This window comes from Engystomops pustulosus, chromosome 2 (genome assembly GCF_040894005.1).
Source record: "Engystomops pustulosus chromosome 2, aEngPut4.maternal, whole genome shotgun sequence".
Taxonomy (NCBI): Eukaryota; Metazoa; Chordata; class Amphibia; order Anura; family Leptodactylidae; genus Engystomops; species Engystomops pustulosus.
In genome coordinates, this window is record NC_092412.1 from 179,208,510 (window position 1) to 179,235,168 (window position 26,659).

At 37.9% G+C, this 26,659-nt stretch overlaps 1 protein-coding gene and 1 long non-coding RNA gene across 2 annotated transcripts in view; one reads left to right on the forward strand and one right to left on the reverse strand.

Moving 5' to 3' along the window:
- The first annotated feature begins 1,287 nt into the window (after positions 1-1,287).
- LOC140116661 (uncharacterized) overlaps positions 1,288-26,659 on the forward strand; it is a 77,107-nt gene continuing 51,735 nt past the window's right edge. The window contains exon 1 of the long non-coding RNA XR_011852890.1: positions 1,288-1,392. This is a non-coding gene — a long non-coding RNA (uncharacterized lncRNA). The remainder of the gene's footprint in view (positions 1,393-26,659) is intronic.
- Positions 14,057-20,547, reverse strand: IL10 (interleukin 10). Its single transcript, XM_072133122.1, has 5 exons — positions 20,331-20,547; positions 18,342-18,404; positions 17,647-17,799; positions 16,694-16,759; positions 14,057-15,488 (listed from the first exon to the last, which is right to left on the reverse strand). Exons 1-5 carry the CDS (start codon positions 20,487-20,489, stop codon positions 15,399-15,401), a joined length of 531 nt encoding a protein of 176 aa, XP_071989223.1. The 5' UTR covers positions 20,490-20,547; the 3' UTR covers positions 14,057-15,398.

Genomic DNA, 26,659 nt, shown 5'->3' on the forward strand with positions numbered 1-26,659 from the left:
TCATCGAAATTGGACAGTAGAAGATTGGAAAAACGTTGCCTGGTCTGATGAGTCTCGATTTCTGCTGCAACATTCGGATGGTAGGGTCAGAATTTGGCGTCAACAACATGAAAGCATGGATCCATCCTGCCTTGTATCTACGGTTCAGGCTGGTGGTGCTGGCGTCATGGTATGGGGAATATTTTCTTGGCACTCTTTGGGCCCCTTGGTACCAATTGAGCATCGTTGCAATGCCACAGCCTACCTGAGTATTGTTGCTGACCATGTCCATCCCTTTATGACCACAATGTACCCAACATCTGATGGCTACTTTCAGCAGGATAATGCGCCATGTCATAAAGCTGGAATCATCTCAGACTGGTTTCTTGAACATGACAATGAGTTCACTGGACTTGAATGGCCTCCACAGTCACCAGATCTCAATCCAATAGAGCATCTTTGGGATGTGGTGGAACGGGAGATTCGCAACATGGATGTGCAGCCGACAAATCTGCGGCAACTGTGTGATGCCATCATGTCAATATGGACCAAAATCTCTGAGGAATGCTTCCAGCACCTTGTTGAATCTATGCCACGAAGAATTGAGGCAGTGCGGTGGGCGGGCGGATGGCAAGTGCGGGGAGAGGGCAGCAAGTGCAGCGGGCGGCTAAGTGCGGTGGGCGGGCGCGCAGTGTGGTCGGAGGTTCCTTGTACCGGCGGCTGGGAGGGAAGTTCAGTATTCGGGCGGGCAATGCACTATGTCAGTCACGGCGTGGGTGGTCAGTCACCTTTGCCGGCCGGCGTATGGGAGCCTGTTTGGGAGGGAGTAGGCGGGTTAGGCACATGCGGCCGTGTGTCCCCGGGCCCCTTAAGTTCACGGGCCCCGTAACAACCGCTATGGCTGCTACGGCGGTAGTTACGCCACTGCTCCTACCTGGCTCGCCTATGTAAAAGGACGCTGTAGTGATATCAGTTATTATGCGGTATAACAATTAATATCACAAATTTGCTTGCTTTACTGTTTGCAATATTATGTATCTCTTTTTTCTAGTTGCCCTGTGTTGTACACTGTTATTTACCACACTCAATGTAGATACCAAAAATCTTTATGAAAGGGGTTCTCCAGTCACTATATGTACTTTTTTTTTTAACTGGTCAGTTCTTTTGCATTTATTATAGTTGCACACCCTTACCTCACCCCCCTGGGCTGTATACTTTGTTTTCTTGCACTTGTCAATTCATATCTCACTGCTGCAGTTGCATCACTTCAAGATGGCTGCCCCAACCCCAACTCCCACAATCCCCCTGATCAGCAAAGCTTCTTCACACAGAGGAACCTGCAGCCACAACCCCACAGCAGGGAACAAGGAGCTGACTGCACATGTCCGACTGGAGAGCAGAGAAAGTATACAGGTAATTTCTGTGGAAACTGTAAGTGTAGCAGGAGCTGCCAGGAATGACTGATATCATGACAAAGGGGGGGGGGGGGGCAGAATATTTAATGATACTGAATTAGTTTACATCTACGAGGAGGAGTGGAGCATGGTGTAGACGAATAGTGCCAAGTTTGGTAAGATATATATGTACATATGTGTGTGTTAATGGTGTGTATCTGTTGTGTATATGCTGTATGTGTGTGTATACAATGTATGGTGTGTATATGCTTTATATATTTGTGTATGATGTAAATATACTCTATGTATGTGAATATGTTCTGTATATTCATGTATATGATGCATGGTGTGTATATACTGTATGATATCTATATACTGTAAGTATGTGTGTATATTCTATTTGTATGTATATGCAGTATGTGTTTATATGGTGTGTTTATACTGTATTTATGTGTGTATATAGGGTGCTTACATACTGTATGTCTATGTATATTATGTGTTTACAAGGTACATGCACTATACAGAATGTATGTATACTATGTGTATACTGTGGGGGAATTCATCACTGCTTCTATTCCAGTTTTCTGGTATAGAAACAGTGAAATAATCACAAATTCTTGAGCACTGCAAGAATTTGTGATTATTATGCGCCTACCCCACCTTCATGCCATGTGGCCATAGAGAGGCATGACCGCAGGTTTTTGTGCAAAAGCATACGAGGTTGGCTTGTGTTTGTGTGAAAAGTCGCTGCCTGCAGCGAGTGTGGCTTCCTGTCCCCCTGCCTGATCATTCCCCCGCTGGTCGCACCCCCTACTCGCCTCTCCACGCCTCCCTGCTGTGGAGGTGGTGGAAAGGGAGAAATAATCTGAAGAGCTGGTGATACGCTAGCATTTGCGATTATTTCAGGGCTTCTATGCTAATGTTCTGGCACAGAACCCCTGATAAATAAGCCCCTATGAGTAAGTATATAATGTATGTATAAGTATATAAATGTGTGAGTATGAGTGTGTATTGGAGTATATAAATATGTCTAATTTTACAAACATGTATACATTTTATTGGGGTAGTAGGGGCCCCATGCCGAAATCGCTATAGGGCCCTGCCTCTCCTAGTTACGCCCCTGAATACTGTACAAACGCACACACGTAATTATCCTTATGCCTAACTATCCCTACTGTAACAGATAATGGCAAGAGAGTGAAAGGGAAACAGGCGTGAAGGAGATTAATGAACTCTGTGTAACTTATGTAGTGTGAGAGCTTTGGGAGCTACTGGATAGTTTTCTTGATGGTAACTTATTCTGCCTGGAGGAGGTAGCATTATATTTAAAGGTGCTAGTGGGACCTGGGTTTCTCCCTCCTTCTTTTTCTGAAGATTCTTCGATATTTTTCAATTTTTCCAAATGTTAAGGTAGTCCAAATCTTCCAGCCTTCAGGATTCTTTCTTTGGGCTTCAGATGTCTTGTGATCCAAGTGAGTTATAGCGAGCTATTCAGTTAAGAAAAGATACTACACATGATATTGGTCAGCTAATATGCACGTGCCCTGAATTTGACCTTCAAAAGAACTACACAAAGAATTCAAGGAGAAAGAGGAAGTAATAGTATAAGGTAATGTGCAGCAGGGTTGTTCTGTGCTGTTCTTTATCTCTATGGGTGTTTTATGAATATAACCATATTATTATTCAATACTGTGCTGCAACGCCCTATGATTCACCTAAGGAGGGGAATTGATTATAGCTACATAGCTACATATGAAAAGTGTTTACGGTAGTTACTTATTGAATGTTACAAAGAGAAACAGAACATACAGCAATCTTTAGGTAAGCCGGTTGGAGCCACGGATTCAATCTCTGCCCTTGCTTAGAGGTCGGAAGTATACACTATATAGTACCTCCAATAGTCTCTAATCATGCTTCTTGTGCATGTAAGTTCCCTTACTTCAGGCTGGCTGACTGAAGTGACTCACATATTTTAGATGAATTTTATGCTACATAAGCTTTATGGGAGTCCCTTCCTTTATTCAGTTTTCAATGTAAAATTTCTAGGTGAGGACTTTTTTTTTCTTTTACATCCCATGTATGCTTTATTGGATTCTGATTTGGGAAACCTGGAGCCTTGGCAACATTTTTTTTTCATGTTATAAATGTTATGGAGAGGTTGTGGATGCGGTGCCTTCTCATTTTTAATTTTTTTAATTAATGACCTCATAGAAGCAGAGCTGTGGAGTCGTTTAACCAAACCTCTGACTCCTCAATTTCCTGAACTCTGCCTCCTGCTTCACTAAAATGGTACCCACTCCAACTCCGACTCCACAGTCCTGTTTTCCTGTTTACTTTAGCAGTGCTCGAGATAAATTCAGCATTCCTTCCCTATGCCTTATTCCACAAATCTGTAGCAGAGGAGCTGCACTCCCAAGTGTGTACATAAAGTGCAGCCACATTCATCTCATCTAAAAGGGGGATCAGGGGTGCACAAGCCGTGCCAACTGGCCTCATGCAGTCTGATAAGCCATGAGCTGTGGTACGAAAACTGCTGACTGCCCAATAAATGATGTAACATAAGTGATTGAAGCATTCATTGGTGCAGGAGGCCATGTAGCAGTTAGTGCAGAATTTCTCTCTGCTCCTGTGTTTTCACCTGGCACTCCACTCTGTGTGCTGACAGTGGTGTAGGTCAAGGCCGAGAGCAAAGTGCCTGCAGGAGAGGACCCAGAAGTGACAAGTACTCATCTACTGTACTATTTCCGGGCACTCCCTACTCCTGGAGCAGTGCTGCTTTGGGTCCTGATCCGCATAAAACCAGCACAGGGCACAGAGCGGCATGTGGAGGGGAGAAGAAGGGCCAGGAAAGGAGAGGATTTATTTTTTTTTTGTCTACTCTGGGGATGTCCAATATTATTACTTTTATGATCTAAGAGTCTCCCGTATTGTTAGTCTCCTCTGGGGGTCTCCATATTATCTCCTATGAGCTCTTCAGCATTATTAACTGCTATGGGAGGGCTCGAGAACTTGTTTACTCTGGGGGTCTCCAGTATTAGTAGTTTTATGTTCTGGGGGATGCTATCATTTTAAGCCTGTGGTCTCCAGAACTAGTATTATCAGTGATCCACACTATTATTGTCTGCTCTGAATGTAGCATTTGGTTGGGGTAGGTGGGATTTATTGCTGTACTGTGGCATTTATAATTTCTGGGTTGGCATTTTGTGCTGTGTTGTGGTTGTTGGTGTAGCTAGAGTACTGGTACTTAAAGTTGAGCAGTATGACAATGAAGCCCGTGGGCCAATAACTGTTTCTCGCCCCTTTGCCTGAACCCGAAGATCAGGAATAGAACAGACATTTAACCGGTTAAGGACCGGGCCCTTTCCTGTTTTTTCATGTCCATTTTTCACTCCCCACCTTCAAAAATCTATAACTTTTTTATTTTTACACGTAAAGAGCTGTGTGACGGCTTGTTTTCTGCATAACAAATTGCACTTCATAATGATGGTATTAAATATTCCATGCCATGTACTCGGAAGCGGGAAAAAAATTCCAAATGCAATGAAAATGGTGAAAAAACGCATTTGCGCCATTTTCTTGTGGGCTTGGATATTACGTCTTTCACTGAGCGCCCCAAATGACATGTCTACTTTATTCTTTGGGTCGGTACGATTAAGGGGATACCAAATTTGTATAGGTTTTATAATGTTTTCATACATTTACAAAAATTAAAACCTCCTGTACAAAAATAATTTTTTTGATTTTGCCAACTTCTGGCGCTAATAACTTTTTTATACTTTGGTGTACGGAGCTGTGGGTGGTGTCATTTTTGCGAAATTTGATAATATTTTCAATGATATCATTTTAAGGACTGTACGACCTTTTGATCACTTTTTATAGATTTTTTTAGATTTTTCAAAATGGCAAAAAAGTGCCATTTTTGACTTTGGGCGCTATTTTCCGTTACGGGGTTAAACGCATTGAAAAACCGTTATCATATTTTGATAGATCGGGCATTTTTGGACGCTTCGATACCTGATGTGTTTATGATTTTTACTGTTTATTTATATTTATGTCAGTTCTAGGGAAAGGGGGGTGATTTGAAATTTTAGGTTTTTTTATTATAATTTTTTTTTTTTAAACTTTTTTTTATTTATACTATTTTTCAGACTCCCTAGGGTACTTTAACCCTAGGTTGTCTGATCGATCCTATCATATACTGCCATACTACAGTATGGCAGTATATGGGGATTTTCTAACTCAGCACATTGTAATGAAGGGGTTAATACGAAATAGCCTCGGGTCTTTGGAAGACCCGAGGCTACCATGGAGACGGATCGCCGCCCCCCGATGACGTCACGGGGAGCGGCGATCCCAGGTAAGATGGCGGCGCCCATGCGCCGCTATCTGTTTGAGGCTGCCGGCAGCCCACGCTGTAAAGACACCCGCGATCGGTGCTAGCACCGATCGCGGATATTACTGGTAAGCCTTTGCTGCAATATGCAGCAAAGACTTACCGGCTATGGAGAGGGCTCAGCCCGTGAGCCCTCTCCATGCAGCGCGACGCGACCGCCGCAGTGAATACACGGCGGGCGGTCGCGAACCGGTTAAAGGAAATTTCAACATTTTTATAATTTATTATATGTATGTGGATTTGGTCCATTTTATCATAACTCCGACTCCACAGCCCTGCATAGGAGACCTCTAGAGTAGAATCTAGAAGTAGAATTTATTTGGAAATTACAGTTAGCACTGTAAAATAATCAACACAGAGAATGATAATATAATATTTTCCTTGTAAACATTGGGTTTTGCAGCCGGATCTTTGTTGCCGTGAAATCAACAGTTTATTTTGCTAATATCTAACATATTAACCCCTTCAGGACTTAGCCTATTTTGGCATCTAGGATACAGCCCCATTTTTCAAATCTGTCCTGTGTCACAATAAGTAGTTATAGCTTTGGATCGCTTTAACATATCCAGGTGATTTTGAGATTGTTTTCTCGTGACACATTGTACTTCAAATTAGTTTTCAAATTTGGATGATATGTTTTGTGTTAAGTCGTTGAAAAAAAGTTCAAAATTATCTGCTTTTGAAGCAGATTGTCATAGCACCCAAATAAATGAGGCTCAGAATTTGGGTGCCGTTTTTAAAATTTTTTGGGAAATTGACAAAACCTATTTTTAAATATAGCAGCTCAGCTTTCATTTGACTGTGAGAGGCATAAATAATAGAAAGACTCGTATATTACCCCATTATGGAAACTACACACCTCAACATATAAGAAAAACTGTTTTAAGAAGTTTGTTAACCCTTTAGGTGTTCTATAGGGGTTGAAACAAAATGGAGGTGTGGTCTACAAATTGTAATATTTTTGGACAATACATTCATTTTGGCTGGAAAATTAAACATTCGCAATGGAATAAATAATAAATGACTCCACAAAGTTTTATACCCATTTTCTCCTGAGTACACTGATACCCCATAGGTAGTGGTAAACGGCTGTATTGGCACACGGCTGAGTATAAAATGGAAGGGGTGCCATTCAGAGCAGATTTGCATTGTCAAATTTTTTGCCACATGAGATGCACTTTTCTGGTACATAATTTTGGGGCATCTATAGCTAATTGCTAAGATTTTATATTTTTATATATTTATCTCTTTGTTTTGGAAATATGTTTTTTTTTGGCCATTCACCATACCATAAAAGTAGCGTGTAATTTTTATTATCTGTGTCACAACGATTGCGAAAATACCTAGTTTATAAAGATTTTTATTTTTTTCCCCCAATTTTACAGAATAAAAAGTAATTTCTCAGAGCCAGCTCTGATCGCGAGTGTCAGAGCGTGGTGTCAGCTGTAATACACAGCTGACACCCTCTGCTTCTGGTGTCGGCTCCGCTCGTGAGCCAGTGCCAGAAGCTGGGCGTAATAAAACGTCCCAGTGTCTTTGTCTTGTCTGTTACCCTCTCCCAGATTCTGAGGCAAACATTTTGTCAACAGTGGTCAGATCATGATAGTACCTGGCATAAACTGTGAGGGTTTAAATGGAGAATGAATGTTTCTATTCTCTCGGACCCCACAATATGTAAAGAGATAGAAGCTGAATTACAAAGTTTTTGTAGGGACATAGTAGCAGACAACACGATCACGGCTTTGGATTGGGTTATGCATAAGTCAATGATACAGGGGTGCTTTATTGAGCTCACTTCTAGATTAACTAAGGCTAAGAAGGCCCAATAGGCCCAAAAGTAAGCCCTACTTAAGTCAGCGATGGATCGTCACAAACAGAATCCATCTCTGGACTTGAGAAAAGAAATAGATGACCCACGGCTAGACCTAAACTTGTGCTTGACAACTAGGGTGGAGAAGAGGCTACGTTGGATGAAGCATACATTTTTTCTGCAATGGAGATAAGCTAGGAGTGCTTTTGGCCTGTAAGCTTTTTCTGTGGGATTATCCTGGGGTTCTTCCCAAGTTTAGACTATCTAATGACCATTTATCCAATCCCCACAGGCTGTCTTGGGGGAGTTTCATAGCTTTTATTCCTCCCTATATTCGGATCCTCCGAAATTAGATGAAATGAAAGCTAACTCCTTTTTTTCTAAATTTTGTATTAAGTCCTTCTCCCAAGAACATGCTAACTCTTTGGAAGCACCCTTCTCCTCATCCTTAAGATAGTTAAAACTTCCTCAGCCCCTGGTCCGGATGGATTTCCCTATTTATATTATAATAAGTTTGCTGATATTTTGGCAGCACTCCTGTCCCAGTTGTTTAATTACATAGGGGAGGGTGGGTTCATGCCTTGGGAAATGTCGAGGGCATGTAATTTGGTTATCCCGAAGCTGTGTAAAGATCACTTAGAGTGTTTAAATTAGCGCCCCATATCACTCATTAATACTGATTTGAAACTATTTACAAAGATTTTATCTATGAGACTAAAAAGGTTTATTGCTGAGTATATCCATCCAGACCAGGTGGGCTTTGTTCTGGGGCATCAGGCCTCCCATCTCACTAGAAGAGATTTTGATCTTATTTTAGTCATGCACTCTAATAGGGATGCAGGGGGGACTCCTGGACTACTTTTGTATTTAGAACTACATAAAGCTTTTGATTTGGTTACCTGTGAATATCTTTTTTTTTTTTTTTTTATAAAGTTTTTATTAATTTTTCCAAAATTTCTTAACATACAGATGTTATTGAATAGATTAATCATGTCATTTGCAGGTTTACATTTTCAATCTACCTCCTGTGTAGACATTACATGCAACTTATACTTGTCTCTTTTATGATGTACATCAAACATTCTTGAGTTAGTATGGTTATTGACATGTAATCTATATTGTTTAGTTTTCCTAACTAATATTGAACAGACTATCTCTAGTCTGAGTTAACTCTGTGAGATCCAGACCAGTAAATAGTCAAAAGTATATTTAAATTTAAATTAAAAACAAACTGAAATAAATGGGAATCATACATTTAAACTGCATGTTTTCCTTATTATTGCATTTTTATGTTTTTTTCTGTTTCTTCAGACAGTTACTCTGTGTAGAAATTGGAGGTGGTCCAGGTTTTCCAATGGGAATCGTTTTGGGATATTCTGTTATTCTGCAGTGCTATTGCCTTTTCATAGGCGCATGTTGAGTTAATTTGTCTAATTGCTTCTTCTGTCTGTGGGCAAAGAGGGTCCTTCCAATGTCTAGTAATTGTAAGCTTAGAAAAGTGGGTCCGCGGGAATAATTTTCTCACTACTTTAAGGAGCCTGTATGCGGCTCCAATAGCTTCTGTGCAGATTAGGGGGTTTTACTCTCCAAAAATTTTGATCCAAAGAGGCACCAGACAAGGGTGTCCCTTGTCCCTGTAATTGTTTTTATTGGCCATTGAGCCTTTGGCTTTGGCAATTTGGTATAACAGAGGTATCGGACATAAATGTCCTTTATTTGTAGATGATATATTGATGTTGGTAACTATATCTATGGTCTCGCTTCCTAATCTGTACAGAACCATGGATTTATTTGCTGCTATTTTGGGACTTGGGCTCAATCATAATAAGTCAGAAGCTCTTAATGTTTCATTATCCAATGCCACTATGAAGCAGTGGCGTAAAGATATTGGGCATTCAGTTGGCCCCTTCATTTGACAGGATATATTAGGTTAATGGTGGTTTTACAGAGGGATTTCTGGACGAATGAGCGAAGAAATGGTTGATGAGGTTTAATGTAGATAAATATAAAGTTATGCTCATGGGCCATTGAAACAAAAAGTACAATTATGTTCTAAATAGTCAATTTCTAATTAAAACTGCAGTTGAAAAAGACTTGGGGATATTGGTGGATGGTAAACTTAATTTTAGTGACCAAAGCCAAGGATCTGCTGCTTAAGCAAATAAAATTATGGAATGTATCAAGAGAGGAATAAATTCTCATGATAGAGACATAGGGGGTCATTTACTAAGGGCCCGATTCGCGTTTTCCCGACGTGTTACCCGAATATTTCCGATTTGCGCCGCTTGTACATGAATTGCCCCGGGTTTTTGGCGCACGCGATCGGATTGTGGCGCATCGGGGCCGGCATGCGCGCGACAGAAATCGGGGGGCGTGGCCGAACGAAAACCCGACGTATTCGGAAAAACCGCCGCATTTAAAAACCGAAAATGTGTCGCTTGGGGAGCGCTCACCTTCACCTTCTATGGGATGGTGCATTCCGGGGCGTTAAGATTATTTTCGGCGCTGCAGCGCCACCTGGTGGACGGCGGAGGAACTACCATCTTAAATCCCAGCCGGACCCGAATCCTGTGCAGAGAACGCGCCGCTGGATCGCGAATGGGCCGGGTAAGTAAATGTGCCCCATAGTCTTGCCCTTATCACTGTTCAGACCACACTTGGAATATTGTGTGCAGTTTTGGGCACTAGTGTATAAAAGAACATAGTAGAACTTGAACGGGTGCAGAGGAGAGCAACCAAGATTATTAGGGAAATGGGGAGACTAGAATAGAATGACAGATTACTATATTTGGGATTATTCAGTTTAGAAAAAAAGACGGCTGAGGGGAGACCTCATTACAATGTACAAATACCTGAACAGGCAACACAAGGATCTCTCCAAAAATCTTTTTATAACTAGGCCTGTGACCAGGATGAGGGGACATCTTCTACTCTAGAGGAGAGGTGGTTCTACCATCGCCATAAATGATAATAATTCTTTACAGTAAGAGCAGTGAAACTATGGAACTCTCTGCCGCAAGAGGTTGTTATGGCGGACTCTATGTACATGTTCAAGAGAGGCCTGGATGCCTTTCTGGAGAGCAAAAATATCACGGGTTATTGGGAAAAAACATTTGTTTCATTCTTAAAGGTTGGACTTGATGGACTTGCGTCTTTTTCCAGCCTCATATACTGTAAAACTATGATAAATTCAGAGAGGCAATTTACTCTTTGAATGTTTGCTTGCTAGGCTTAAGCTTGTGTTCTACTGTAAGCAGTGTTTGTTTGGGTGAACTTGTATCATGCCAAAAAAGTGTGTTTGGATGTATGTTTAAAGTTCTTGGAGAAGGCATCCTGTAGGATGTAATGATTGGTGGCAGCGATTATTAGCATTTGGAAGAGTTACTGTATTGGTGAGCAGAATGGCTCTTTGCAGCTGTCTCCAATGGCTGTGCTGCTTTTCTCTTGTCTGTGAAAACATGCTTTGCTTAGACAGTAAATTCTACACACTAACTTCTGGAGCAAAGGTCTGCTGCTCCCTGCTTACTCTGGGTGGGTAATGTGATGCCCTTTGTGTGTAGCTAGCAGGAGAGCCATGCTTGTGCAGATTTGTGGAAAAAGATCAATTTGTTTCTTCCCGACTATCCATCTTGATTGGTATGCGGGAAATCGCAATAACAGGGGAGATCTGAGTAAGACTGGACAATGTATATAAGTTCCTCTAGCCCCAGAGTTCATTAATTAAATTAATCTAATTTACTGACATTGCTAAGCATTTTCATAGCACCATAGCTTATACAGTTGAAAAAAGACACATGTCCATCAAGTTCAACCAAGGAAGGGAAGCGATTGGACGAGGAAGGGATTTAGGGGAAGCAATTATATAACATAACTGTCAATGTTATTTAGGTGTAAAAAGGCGGCTAGACCCTTCTTGAAGCTTTCTGCTGTCCCTGCTTAAACCAGCGCCTGAGGAAAGCTATTCCAGGGTTTGACCGTTCTCATAGTAAAGAAGCCCTGTCACCACTGAGACAGTGGTGCCTAGCCTTTTGATTGAATTGAATCTGGAACAACTTTCCACCATAATTTTTGTATGGACCATTCATATATTTATATAAATGAATCATGTCCCCTCGTAGTCGTCTCTTTTCCAGACTAAATAAATCTAGTTGTTTTAATCTTTCCTCATAACTGAGACCCTCCATACCCATTATCTTTTTTGTAGCATTTCTCCAGCTCCAGGGCATCCTTTTTATGGACCAGTGCCCAGAACTGGAGGACATATTCCAGGTGAGGCCGAACCAATGCCTTGTACAGTGGTAATATTACATCCCTATAACAAGAGTCCATATCACTTTTGATACATGACAAGATCTTGCTGGCTTTAGAAGGCAGCTGATTGACATTGCATGCTGTTATTTAATTTATGACTAGTACACACAGGTCCTTCTCAACAAGGGACTTTTCAAAAACATAATCCAAGAACACAATATCCACAGCAGCTTTTCCATCCAGGCATCTGCTCTCCTTTTCATAGAAGCAGATCAGGTTAGTCTGACAACTTCTATTCTTAGTAAACCCATGCTGGCTGTCACTTATTATACTATTTGATGTCATATACTCCTGTATGCAGTCTTTTAGTAACCCTTCCAATATTTTCCCCACAATTGCAGTTTAGTGCCTGGCAAGGTTCTAGAGCCTTTTTAAAATATTGGCACCACATTTACCTTTCGCCAGTCACTTGGCACATCATTCCAGTCATTAGAGAATCTCTGAAGATTTTAGACAGCAGCACAGCAATAACAGAACTGAGTTATTTAAGCACTGGATCATGTCTACATTCAGCCAGTTTAGTATATTACAGGATGCATGACCCACACTGGTATCACCCACGTCAGGAGTTCCTTCTTCTATTGTATAAACTGAGCTAAGAAACACATTTCACATCTTCGCCTTCTCATTGTCTCCAGTCACCAATGACCCATTTTCAAAAATATACAGGTCCAAACTGCTCTGACCCATTTTTTTCCACATTGATATACTTAGTAAGAATAAAGGGAGATTATGAAAAAAATAGAAAGGAGACTTGACTGTGATTATTTAACTATAAAGACAAGTAGATAAAAATACCCATACATTAACAGCATTAGAGTAAAACAGGTTTACAGAGATTTAATGGAAATGGAAGGTGAAAGACATGAAAAGGAATATAGGAAATATGAATGTCTTTCTTTGAAAAAAACAAACTTGTGTTCCTTTTCTTTCTATATGACTGCAATTTCGTAATAAAGAGTAAAAAAAAAAGTTTCACCCCTATGTACATGTGTACGATGTACACGTACATACAGTATGTAGGGTACAAGTTACTTTTCAAAGCAGCCTCTTAAGAGCCATCCCACACAATATTTGGGAGATTTATCTGAGAGCCTGCTCTAGTGTCTGAAAGCTGAACAGTTCTAGATGATCATGACAACCAATTAGAGCACAGCTTTAATTTTGTAAACACCTTTGGGAAAATGAAGTCTTACCTCTTTATGGTTACCATGGGAAACTAGAACTGTTCTGCTCTCAGACACAGAGACTCAATGGGGGAGTCTTTTAACTATAAGACTTATAGAAATTTTCAAAGTCTGTTGGTGATTATATGTTAATGTTCCATCTATATATTTAGTTATTCCCTGGATTTGTTTAAAAATTAGCCCCTGAATTGAATTGTGTTTGTAGCTCCTTTGGTGTATTTTCTGTGTAAAATTTTACAAGATAGCTTAGTAAGCTTTTTAATTACATATGTTGGAATAACTCTTTAACTTTTATGTTATTTGTGTCTTGCGTAGAGAACTGGAAAGTTTTTGTGCCTAAATTTTCAGAATCTGGATTCAACATGTGAGTTCATTTAAGAAGTCTGCAGTAAAATGTTTGAAGTGAGAAATGGATTAGGTTTTTACATGTTTTTGCTCAAATCCACAGATTTCAAGATAATTGTACACCAAAAAGTTAACATTACCTTAATGTGTTGTTTTATGGTCAAACACATACAGCTGTTCTATGTCTAGGTTTCGGTTTCCTGAGGCTAAGGATAGCAATATTTAACTATGAACTTTTGTCTCTTATTGGTAGACTTTAACTTGAGCATACGCAAGCAGCAGGGACTAGTGCACATTAAGTCTGTGCAATAGGCTGGACCAAAAAACATTTCCGCCACCACACAACAAAGTACTAGAGAACAGAATTATTGTTATAGTTGCTTATCCCAACCCCAGGATATTACTTGGACAACTAAAGGTTTATTAATCCACGGAGAACATGCCCTGGTAATGTCATGGATGATGAAAAAAAGGTAAGTAGTTTAAAAGCAAGACCAGCACGGCTCTTTTAAAAAATGTTTTTTTTATTAAAAATATATCATTACATTAAAAAAACAACAAATCTATTTTATCGACATAACTTAAACAGACGTATATTTATTTTTCAAAGAAATGTATGAGTTCTTAGTCATCCTTTAGGACAGAAAATACTACAAAAGCGAGCATTCAACACATTTGTCCAGTGTATGGTTGTAAACATCAATAGAAATGACCACAGCTTTTTAATAACTATTATTTTTGTATTACTCTTTTTATTTTCAATATAGGTAGCAAGTCCTCTTTGAGGATACACTTTCAACAATATTATGTGCATATTACTATTAATATAGCACATCTTAGCATCCCATTATTAAAAAGGATGCATATGGTTAGGTAAAATTATGATAGAATTAAATGATCAAGGAATTTTATGGGACTGCTTCATATCATAAGTACAGTAATGGTGTCAGCTGACAACCTTAAATTATAAAATTACAAAAAATAGCCATTAATAACAGATTAAAAGATAAGTGGCCTCTAGCAATTCAAATACAGTGTAAAAGGAAGAAGTTGTCTCTAATGCAACAACTATAAATGTATAACGTTACCAATGTGACGCAGTATTCCAACCATAGACACGTATCTCATGAACATTACTACTGTACTGTGTCATTTTTGGCTCCTCAACAGCAGCAAAGTTAGGTTCTGGTTGGTTGTGTGAGATTCTGGTAGAACATCTTCATGAAAGATATAAGTCTCTTTGTGTCGTCAGTGTTATCAGTCTTTAAGAAAATGCTCCTATGCAAAAGTGTGCAGAATGTCAACCCTACCCTGTATCAACATAGGGCAACACAGACATCCAATAAGGCTTCTTGTAGGTCATTCTTGATGTCAAGGGAGCTGCCTTACAAGGTAGCTAAAAGAGGCATGGTTTTCCTTGTCTTCCTTTTGTAATACAGATGTTTCTTAGGGAAGCTTTGCTATAAAGACTTGAATCCTTTTGCAAGATCTAAGCAAGCTAACACTTAAAAGTAGAACACATAGTCATAAAATGGCTTCATTTGAGCATTTCCCATGTATCAATAATACCTAAGTTAGCACTAAAACATGCAGTTTATACAAACATAAAATCCTCCAATATATGTAGAATTGGGGATTTGCAGCATTCAGCATCATGACACTAATCAACATGATTATTATCAGCATCCCAAATTATATTTTACATTCAACAGAATGTTCTTCATTTGTCCCTCTCAAGCTAAAAGTCAATTTGGGCTTCACCTTTGTGTTCATATTATAACAGCAAAACATTTAATAACAGAGAGTATACACCAGGTGACATTTTTAAAGTTCCCCTTTGATATACTCTAACAAATATGTACACAGTTCAAAAATATTCACAGTTTAAAATTAAAAAAGGGGAAGAACATCTCTACAATTTTTAGGAGTGAAAAATATGTAAACTACTTAAAAGTACACATCCTGCAAAGTAAGCTGTATTACTTCTTCCTAGTCATCAGGTATTCTTCAATATAATCAATAAAGATGTCAAATTCTCCAACTGCTTTGTAGATCCCTTGATCCTTTAACTGGAAATGAAATTGAAGAGAAATAAAGGGTAAGAAAAGCATCTTGAGAATATAGCAGAATTCTTAGATACACATATATTTAACTACTGTACAAATAACCTAAAACTAAAAATACTATTACAACTTTAACTATGTTATAGTTTGAGAATATTAATGAAATATGTTGAAATATATTCACACTGAACATCTTTGATGTTAAACTGGGATAAAAAAAATCTAGGTCTAAGCTTAAGTCCATCACAGACGTCTTGTCATAAATTTATTTCACAATTTCAATTAAAACAGTTAATATCATAGACTTGTATCTTAAATAGTAAAGGATAATGTTGTCATTTACCATATAATATGATTCATCATGCAGTGTTCATGTCAAATGTCAAATGACTGTAGCATATTTATATATATGTATTTTAAAATTTTACCATGATATATATTTCTTAATCTTAACCCAAAAATGAAATCGTAACAAATGTTTTTTTATCTCAGTTATTGACCTTTATGCTTATAAATTAATTACCGAAATAGTTTTCAAAATAGGTTTAAAAAAACTGGGTCAGAAGATTTGTACGTATTACTATTAGGGTTACATGTAGTAGAATTAGAATTGTAAAGTGTTAAGTTTAAACCACCGTAATAAATCTTAGGTACATGTGAAATGACCTGAATATTTCATGATGCATAATAGTATATGTCATAAATTCATCATTGCACAAATGGTATTCTCCATAACAGATTCATAAATTCCTTGCGTAACTTACTAACGTAAGAATGTCATCTATACACATCATTTACATAATACTGTGTGGTTGGTGCTTTCAGAGGCTCAACGAGCTTCTTCATTACAGATGTTGGCAGATGGTCAGACAGGAAACATATATTGCTTAAGATACATTGACATCTATCATTGTTATTCAAGCAGGAAATACAGCTCTCTCTATTTATGAATGGGTCAGCTGTAGTATTGGGATACTTTAAAGGTTTTTTTTAGTTTTTTTCTGTTTTTATACATTTTATTAGCACATAATTCTAGAGATATTTGCTTGTTGTCTTGAATTAGGAACCTTTATTGTTTATTTCTAAATGCAGTCTTGGATATGTGGTGGTCACACAGGTGTCTTCATAAAAAAACATAAGCCCTATTGGCTGAAACATGCATTTAATTTTTAGTTTTTCAATCTTAGGAAATAGGAAACACAGACACATACCGTGCTATACTTTTTCTTTATTTGTTGTACTGCTCTGCTTTTTTTGTCACATGGAAGAAAATGTTGCTGTAAAGAAAAGAAGCAATACATACTGTAAGCATCACTGTGAATGAATCGTTTGACATGTCAAAGATACACATGAAAAGATCTAACAATTTCATGATCTCCAACTACTGATATTTTAAGGAATACTGAAGGAAATAATTATACAAGGAACTTGTGCCACATTGGTATCGCTTAATGTTATTTCAAATATTAGAAGACCATCACTGTATACAATTAAACTCAGATATATCTAATTAGGCAATTGGATTCTTCTGTAGAATTTCATTATGTAGAGCTACTGTAACTATACCATTGTGTGTGTTAGTAGCAGCAGAACTGTGAAAAATGCATTTATATTCCAGGGCTGTAACTGAATTTGAAGAACTCTGGTGTGATATATCTCCTTATTAAACACTGTATTGCCACTCCTGCTGAGCAACTGTTGTAGGATTCAGACAGAACCATCACTACATTGAAGGGATCTCACCCACCAGTGCAACAGAAAGCTCCTAATCTTGCTGCAATACAGGAATATTTTACTGACAACATACATAATGGCGAGGTTACATATTTCTCCATGTCTGCTAACTAACCCTTTCTGCAGCTTTATATGGTCAAGACTGCTGACAGATTCCCTTTAGGTGCACAATAAGCCCTTTAACTCCTACACTGAAGAATAAAAGCAAGGCATCAAAAAAAAAATGTATAGTCAACATTCATCATAAAAAAGAAATATACATAAATAAATACTCTTAATTTATGGATAAAGGAATAAATGCATATCTGTTCTATGTGACATCAAGACCAACTGTACACTCAATAATACTCATATGTAACAAAATTGTAGTAATTAATCCTAATATATTTAGTAGATACCATATATATTTGTACATTTTCTGTGTACTTACACAGCGTTTAATTGTCTGTTTAAGGTCAAAGAGCTTGTCCTTCATGAAATAAACATTTGATTTTACATCATTTTTGTCTACATTTGCAAGTGGTAAGACATCATCCAGGTAGAATCGAATCATTTCAGATACAGTCTGGCAACCAATTGAACTCTGTAAAACAGGAAAGGGATGTTAACAAAAACAAAACATATTAATAAATCTCCATCATGTGCTGTTTAAACCAGGACAAGAAGTGAGGATGAGTCACACCAAAAGAGGTATACGTTTTGGAGCCAGGAGGTTAATAGAAGGGGGGTGGTTGCTTTCCTATTCATAAACAACAGTCCAGGTATAATTCAAGTGAATAGGAAGGAGGTGGCATTTACCAGAGAAGGAACTTCATAAACCTTTATTTGAGCACAGTGGACACATGAGTCAACGTCATCCATGGACGTGACCAGCATTCACTTATATGCTGAAATAAAGGGTTATGAAGTTCCTTCTCTATTTTGCTGTTCACTTTTATTTTGACTGTGGTCTATGTACAGTGAAGCACCCCAGCATTAATTCTCTTAACCTCCTGGTGTGAAGACATGGTGAGAAGTAATCAATGTTTATAAAATTTATAAGAGCAATGTTAATAAATTAGCATATGCCCAAATCTTTACAACTCTAAAATGATGCAGTGATGCTAATAATTAAAAATACTTTACCTTAAAGTCATCCAACAAATCTTTTTCAAGTAATATTGTGTCTAGGACATTATCCTTCATTTGCTGAAAAGTAGAAAAACACTGAATTAGGTGGCTATAAGGTTGTTTCATAATTGTTTAATTCATTCTATTTACAACTTTATCAGAAAAAGAATCTCCAATATCTACAACTGAGCATAACCCGGAATCTTTAATTTCGGTATTTGTAATCATGTGCTTTCTGTCCTTTTTGGCACTGAGGATTTAGCTTTCTATAATTATTGTTTGATTGAGTAGACATTACTAATGATGCCCTATGTATACGAAGATAAAAATACATTTTGAAATGCAACAAAAAGTGAACATTTACATGTTCTGCCTAATTGAAGTGAAGACTTTCCAAATCATTTCCTCTAAAGAGCCCACAGATTTTGGTTATATCCTTGTATGAAAAACAACAGTACAGACCTTTTTGTGGGAAGAGCCACATGGTATTCGAGTATTATGTGGCAGAATTATCAACAGTGAATCTATAACATGTTCTCTGTTTGTGTGAACTATGAGTCACTTTGAGGATCATACAAGAACAGTGCTCTTTTATGGGCGAGGTACTCTAATAGTGAAAAAGCGAGTATTTCCTCTACTAGTACTCGCTGTCACGCTTGTAGCTTGTATAATTAACAGCATTGGCTTCACTTTATGTCTAGCGGGAGCTTTACTAAACAGAGTAGAATTATAAAACATGTGAAGACATGATCTACTGGCTCTATAAGACATGTCGATAGGACATGCTGAGGTAAGGAAGCAATATAGCTTGCATTGCTACAAAAACCTTTGTGAGTGACTTCATCTTGTGGTGTCTTTGTAGTATCGAGGTGGAGGGTGTGTTTTGTAATCATTTAGAAAAAGAAATAGCAACATGCAAATTCATTAGCTAAAATTTATGAGAATGTTGCATCATTTATGTAACACGTTCTCTGGGCTTATGACTCACGGGCTGTGGGAGAATTTTATTGTTAAGAAATAGATAAACAAATCGGTGGCAGCTGACCACATTAGTATTTTCTGCATATTGTACTATCACTACCTCCCCATTTTGTATCATGCTGAATGTTAAATGAAGTTCTCATGTTAGAGAGGAGACGCATTTCATCCATATAACGTGTACAAAAAGGTAAGATAATAGTAGCATTACATCCACACAGCTTCCTACATATATATTGAGGTAATGGTAACATTATAACCTTATATAACATTAACATCCACATAGCTGTGTATATGCACATAGACGTATAGCTGTCTACATATACCCAGAGGTCATATAAGTCAAGAGTAGCATTACATTTACACATACTGTAGCTGTGTATTGGTGCATAGAGGTAAGACAAGAGTAGCATTACACCTCCATAAATGTCTACATGTACATAGAGGCAAGCAAGTTCACCATTGCATCCACATAGCTATGGTGTATATACCTAGATACAGCTATAGTATATGAATAGTGTACATATACTATATGTATACTATAGTATAGCTGTAGTATATGTACACAGAGGTAAGACAAGAGCAGCATTACATCCACATATTGTAGCTGTCTGCATGTGCATTACTAGTTTTTCTTTTATTTCGGGCTCCAGAAGACTAGTCCCCTGTTATAGTAAAGTTAGTAAAGAAGGGCAAAGTTTTTATGCTGTGTAGAAAAAAAAAATTAGTAGAAATATAAGAGATATTTCTAATGTTTCTGATATTATCTATGTATACTTTGATCAAACCAAAAGAATGTCTATAGGATTTTTTAATAATTCTATTAATATGCATGCTACGTAAAAGAAACATAGGTGTAAGACACATATAAAAAGGAAATAATGCACTTTCCCATGCAAGCGAAGAAAAGTGTACAAAAGTAAAAATACAATACAATAGACGAATATGACGTATGACAAGAAACAGAATTATGCTGTGATGGTGAGAGCATAAGTGTTAGATTTATTGTTGCAGTAACATACTTACAAAATAGTCTTTGACTTTCTGGAATGTGGATCTTAGATCTCTGAGCTTTGCAGGGAATATGTTCATGACACGTTGACAGCTTAATTCTGCATCTCCACTTTGACTCTTCACCTTGCAGGAAAAGAAAATCACCAGCAGCAGGAAGATAAAACGCTTCATCCTTTAACAGATATTTTTTTTCTGTGTGAAGGCAAAAATGCTACACAATGCTAGTCCATTGTCCTGATATATATTGTCATCGTATTTCCTGTTTCCGCCCCCAATGTCATCATCTTCAAGAATTTTTGGGGGGGTAGGCAAATATTTGTGGTATGTGGTTTATGTATTATCATAATTATATATAATTAAGTAATATATATATATATATATATATATATATATATATATATATATATATATATAAAACATTTTTTATCAAGTTGAGATTTTTTTTGTTGGATATGCCAAATGTTTCAGCTATGAAGTATATTGCGACTTTTTGCCCTCTGGTTTAATTTAGAACAAAAAGAATCTATGTTGCTACATTTAATGCCTTAAAAGTTACACAGCAACCCTAAATGGCACACACAAGTCTCATATTGACACATGCAACAAAAAGTTGCAAAAATTTGTACAAGAAACCAGGCAATGTGATAACCCCCCATTGTGTTGTAAAGGCCCACACATCACCCAGGAACATGTTAAAGAATTATTTAAGAGACTGATGGCATCAAGTCATACAGGAAATTATTATTTGAAATTCTTGCAGGTATAGGCTCTGCTACAAGTGATTGATCCATATGGGGGATTTAGTTTTTCAGACTTGACTTCGATTTTTAAAATTTATGTTAAACACAAATGAACCGCTTGAGTTTGTTGAGTGTTTTTATTTATGATAGGTTTTATTTACCTAAGGTTATGATTATTATTATCTTCAAGGTACCAGATGTTTTGATTCTCATTACTGTATACCACATATGTATATAAATAGGTTTGTACACATTAAATGGCTTGCAGAGGCATGATCATCATTCACAACAGTCTTTATACGAACATGGGTTGCAATGTATGTTACAAACTTGTGCAATTGTTGCATTTGGCCGCTTTCTACCATAGGACCCCAACACTGCAACAAAATAATACAAACCTGTAAAAAGCCATATATAGTCAAAATTCTCAAAAAGTCTTCATAGGGAAGACCTCCCACTTCTCATAAACAGATTTCCTTTGGTTTCAGCATCTGCATACATTATGAAAACTGGTCATCTTCTTTGAAATTACTCTCTTAAATACTACTATGCTTTGCAATTTTGGGTAGTTTTCTCATAGAGGTGTCTTATATATATTTTTTTTCTCAGGACCCTGGGTAAGAACACCACTTGTTGTGCCACAATTGATCCAACCAGATCATCCAGCTATAATCGCGTTTAAGGAGCCAGTCACTTGGCAATTATTTGCTTCATAAGTATTAGTATTCTACAGCTATATACCAATAAAACATCATTATTAGGACAAACAGGCTTATAATAAGATTAATAAAACCCATAATACTAACAAAGCGTTACTTCCTAAAATACATGCATAAACTGGGGCAAAGGATTTCCCTTACCTAAAAATTCTCTAATGACACACGTGAACATGTGATTATATACAGCATATTATTACAAAATTTAGAGTTGCAGTATATATTATTGTAAAATATTCAACTTCTGTTGTACATTGATTTAACTAAAGGAATATATATTTGTATATTGTGGTATTTAGGTTTTTATGTGAATTTGCCCAATTCACCTCTTATATGTAGGGTACTGTATGTTAGATATCTATATCTAGTATTTAGGCATAATAGTAATATGTGCCTCAGTAATTGTTATTTTGTGATGTTGTAGTGTGAAAGAAAGTTTCTTTTTGTAGGGATTTGTGGTAATGGATATATTCCATATTACTTTGATATATTGAATTATATTGAAATCTCCAGGGCATGATGTGAGGAACTGGAATTTTTTCTTCCCCACCTTTTTTTCCAGATTCAATTCAGGATCCAAAGGAAACAGGTAATAGTTTACCAAAGTCTTAATATTTGATGTCACTGCTGTATTTTGTAGTAAAAGGGTAGCACCAATTTGCTTTTCTGGTACACTGAAGAATTATTTATTTATAATTTCTAGCAGCAATTTGTCATTTTTACGTAAGTACACACTGTTACTTAAAGTTCTCATGCTTCATTTACATAAATATAAAAGTTAATTGTATAACTTAATGCTGGTTTCACTGTGCAATTGCACAGGAGCATGGTGCACCGGTCCGAGGTAAATATAATTTTTTTTAAAATCATTTTATGAGCAGCCACAGAGGGACTTAAGAAAGGCAATTTATTAAACCACCATTCTATAAACCACCTGTGGGTGGTTTAGTGTTCCAAATCGCCCTGATAGGTCCTCTGTAAGTACAGGAGCAAAGCTCGTATTAAACTTTAAATTAAATTACCTTGGATTATAAAGTAAATCACTTTTTACATACTTTATTTTTTATGTACATATTTTGTAGGGCCATTAGGTACTATTTGGGTATCAAGTTTTCAGTGTTATTAAATACCGTAACTTTTTAAGGTTTGACTTTGTTAGAAACAGTTGACAGTTTGTCCTATGTCTATTAAAAATAAAAAAAATTCTACAGAAGGAGAAAGTCAGAAATAGAAAAATCTACTCTTTTAAGGAAACAGGAAAAGTCAAACAATGGGATAATTATAATGTACACTTACAGGAAAGATTAATTCCACAGTCAGTTCTACCACACATAATAGTCATTGGAAATTCCAAGTAATTAAACTATTCTTTTTAGAATAGTCCATTATTGCAATGCATCAATAATGTCAATAAGGAAAATGAGAAATCAATTTCCTCCTCAAACTTATAAAGTTTGTTTATATTTTGAGTTGGAGAGTTTTCCTATGTAAAGCTTCTAACATTTTACTGTTTGTTACATCTTAAAGGTTTCTCTAAAATAGGTAAATAGAACTGGGTCAGGAATTAATCAATATCCAAATGTTTCTCAATCTTTCACGATATATACTCTGTAAACGTTTAAGTTTAATATCTAAATTATGGCTGTACTATATTTTTATATTCAAAAAAAGCAATCCATGCATATCCAACAATAAAAATATTTGATACTTTGATTACTACTTATAAAATAAGACATGTAAATAGATAACTCAATTACACATACAAAAAAAAGGATTCCAGTACAACAATCAGTTAGCGGATTAACTCACTCTTTCATATCAATATGCCCATATAAATCTCAGTCTTAATTAGAGCTGTTCCCTCTAACTAATCACCTAACTTTTAATGTTCTGAAACAATGGAAATTAGATGCCTAGCTTTTCAAGAACAAAATGCTTTTGCCATTTGAACAAAACTGAACATTTGCTGTGGACCAGAATACTTTGAAACCAGAAAACTAAAGTAAAAATGTTTTACTCTTGTACAGGTGTTCCCCTACTTAAGGACACCTGACTTACAGATGACCCCTAGTTAAAGACAGACCCCTCCGATCACTGTGATCTTTGGTGAAAGACGAGTCTGTAAATGAAGCTTTATTGATTATCCTTGGTCCCGTTAAAGCAAAAAATTTTGAAACTCCAATTGCCACTGGGACAAAAACATTTTTTGTCTGGAACTACAATTATAAAATATACAGGTTTGACTTGCATACATATTCAACTTAAGAATCTATCTTGTAGGTAACCCGGGGACTGCCTGTAATTGAAATTATATATTCCACGAAACCCATAACACTTCTGATCTGCAGCTACCAGTGCCCTCTCTATGCCAATTATGCTTCATTTGACTGGATGCATAGGCTGAGGTCTGTGGCTGCTGGGTGTGCTGGCCCTATAAAAAGCTGTAAACTTTGCAGTTTTTTCCTTGTCCATCTTCTATCTGGACCTGTTCCACTAGGCTGTCTGATCATCTATATACAGGATTAAACAATTTCACTCTGCTTTAACCTAGGATTGTTTGCTGGCCACATCTAAGATTATTTCTTTGGTCCTGCATATCAATGCCTCTTCACCTGGCTGGGTCAGTTGTAACTGAATGGAGACATTTTTAAGAGTGCAGCTGTCAGCAAAAAGAGAGTATTTCAGGAGGCAGCAATTTGGTGGTTTCACTACAATGAGGTCAAGATCCGTGTACCCAGCTAAGCCAAGTGGTAGCTCCAAAAACCCTTAGGAGCCCCCAATACTTTGCAATGGGTCCCTTTTCTGTTCAGATCCACCAGTAACAAACCAAAGCTTGGGATCTCACTTCAATTGAAACTACTTTGACTCCAATTTGGATCATAACAGGAGGTCGTAATTGAAAGATACCCCTCCATCATTTACTTGTGAATAAGAAATATATATCTATTTGTACCACAGCAATAATATCAGTAAATATTTATCAGTAAGACTCTGTTACATCTACATTATTTGTGTTGTCTATAATTGGAGAGGAAAATAACCAAAAATACTAATAATGTTGCTAGTAAAACTAATATGAAATCTACAAAATAATGATATACAACATTATAGTGAAGGCAAATGGCCACAAGAGCAACTAATAACGTTACAGTGCATATTTTTGTTGCAAAACTTTATAAATTTCCCTTATTAATCATGCTAATTATTTGACCTTTTAATTATAGTGACACATCCAGTTACCAAATTTACAACCTCATAATTATCTAACATTAGTCAGGCCTACCAACGTTTTGAGCAATACTGGAAGAAATAGATTTTAGGGTGCCTTTCCCTAGTTGACCGAGCAGTGCCTCAACTCCATTTGTGTGTATTTTTGAAGAATGTCTGAAAAATTGTGTAATGTGTTCCTGTGCAAGTCCTTATGTTATGGTTGTGTAACAATCCAGTAATAAAACTTCTTTTGGAAAGCATTTCATGTGCTCAAAAGTTCCTGAAGAGCAATTCTGTTAGTTGACATGATGAGGAAAATGCGCCATGTTTTTCTCCTGGGCGTCGCATAGTATAACGTCAGTAGGGGCACGTCATACTATGCACCTGCCGGCCGGGAGAGATCGATGGCGGCGCCCTGCAGGATGTTACAGAAGAAAGAAGATAGGTGCGGAAGCCAGAAGACGAGCCGCGGTGACATCGGGGGAGCAGCGCTGCGCATCGGGGCCACTGGAGGGTGAGTATACAGGCGGTCCCTTACTTAAGAACACTGGACTTAGATACGACCCCTACTTACAAACGGACCACTGGATATTGGTAATTTATTGTACTCTAGTCCTAGTCTACAATAAACAGCTGCAACAGTTATAAGTTATCTGTAATGAAGCTTTATTGTTAATCCTGGTTCTTATGACAACCCAACATTTCAATTGTCATAGAGACCAAAAAGTTCTGGCTGGGATTACAATGATAACATATACAGTTCGGATTTACATACAAATTCAACTAAAGAACAAACCTACAGACCCTATCTTGTTTATAACCCGGGGACTGCCTGTATAAGTTTTTTTTTTTCAATGCTGGGCTGGCTGTATACTACTGGGGGCAGTCTGAGGTGGCTGTATACTACTAGGAGAAGGCTGGGGTGGCTCTGTACTACGGGGGCAGGCTGTATACTACTGGGGGCAGGCTGGGGTGGCTGTATACTACTGGGGGCAGGCTGGGGTGGCTGTATACTACTTGGGGCAGGCTGGGGTGGCTGTATACTACTGGGGGCAGGCTGTATACTACTGGGGGCAGGCTGGGCTGGCTGTATACTACTGGGGGCAGGATAGAATAGCTGTATATTACTGGGGGCAGGCTGGGGTGGCTGTATACTACTGGGGGCAGGCTGTATACTACTGGGGGCAGGCTGGGCTGGCTGTATACTACTGGGGGCAGGATAGAATAGCTGTATATTACTGGGGGCAGACTGGGGTGGCTGTATACTACTGGGGGCAGGCTGGGGTGGCTGTATACTACTGGGGGCAGGCTGTATAGTACTGGGGCAGGCTGGGCTGGCTGTATACTACTTGGGGCAGGATAGAATAGCTGTATATTACTGGGGGCAGACTGGGGTGGCTGCATACTACTTGGGGCAGGCTGGGGTGGCTATATACTACTGGGGGCAGGCTGGGCTGACTGTATACTACTGGGGGCAGGCTTTATACTACTGTGAGCATGCTCTAAATTTTTATGGCTAAGAAACAGAACGGTGAGCAAAGCTCCCATTCCATGTGCTCTTCTGCCTTCACGCTGGACCCCTCCCCTCTGCTCTGACAGCTCCAAGAAGGAGGGGCAGAACTACAAAAGAGGAGAGGACTGCCAGACACAAAGGATATGGTAACACTGACCATCC

What these genes read in the sequence shown, in the direction of transcription:
- IL10 (XM_072133122.1), bottom strand. Translation starts at nt 20,489, where the DNA reads ATGAAGCGTTTTATCTTCCTGCTGCTGGTGATTTTCTTTTCCTGCAAG. An exon ending in ATTTGTTGGATGACTTTAAG is followed by an intron (nt 17,800 to 18,341) that starts GTAAAGTATTTT and finishes CCTGTTTTACAG; the next exon opens with AGTTCAATTGGTTGCCAGAC. An exon ending in AACAGACAATTAAACGCTGT is followed by an intron (nt 16,760 to 17,646) that starts GTAAGTACACAG and finishes TTTTCTTTACAG; the next exon opens with CAACATTTTCTTCCATGTGA.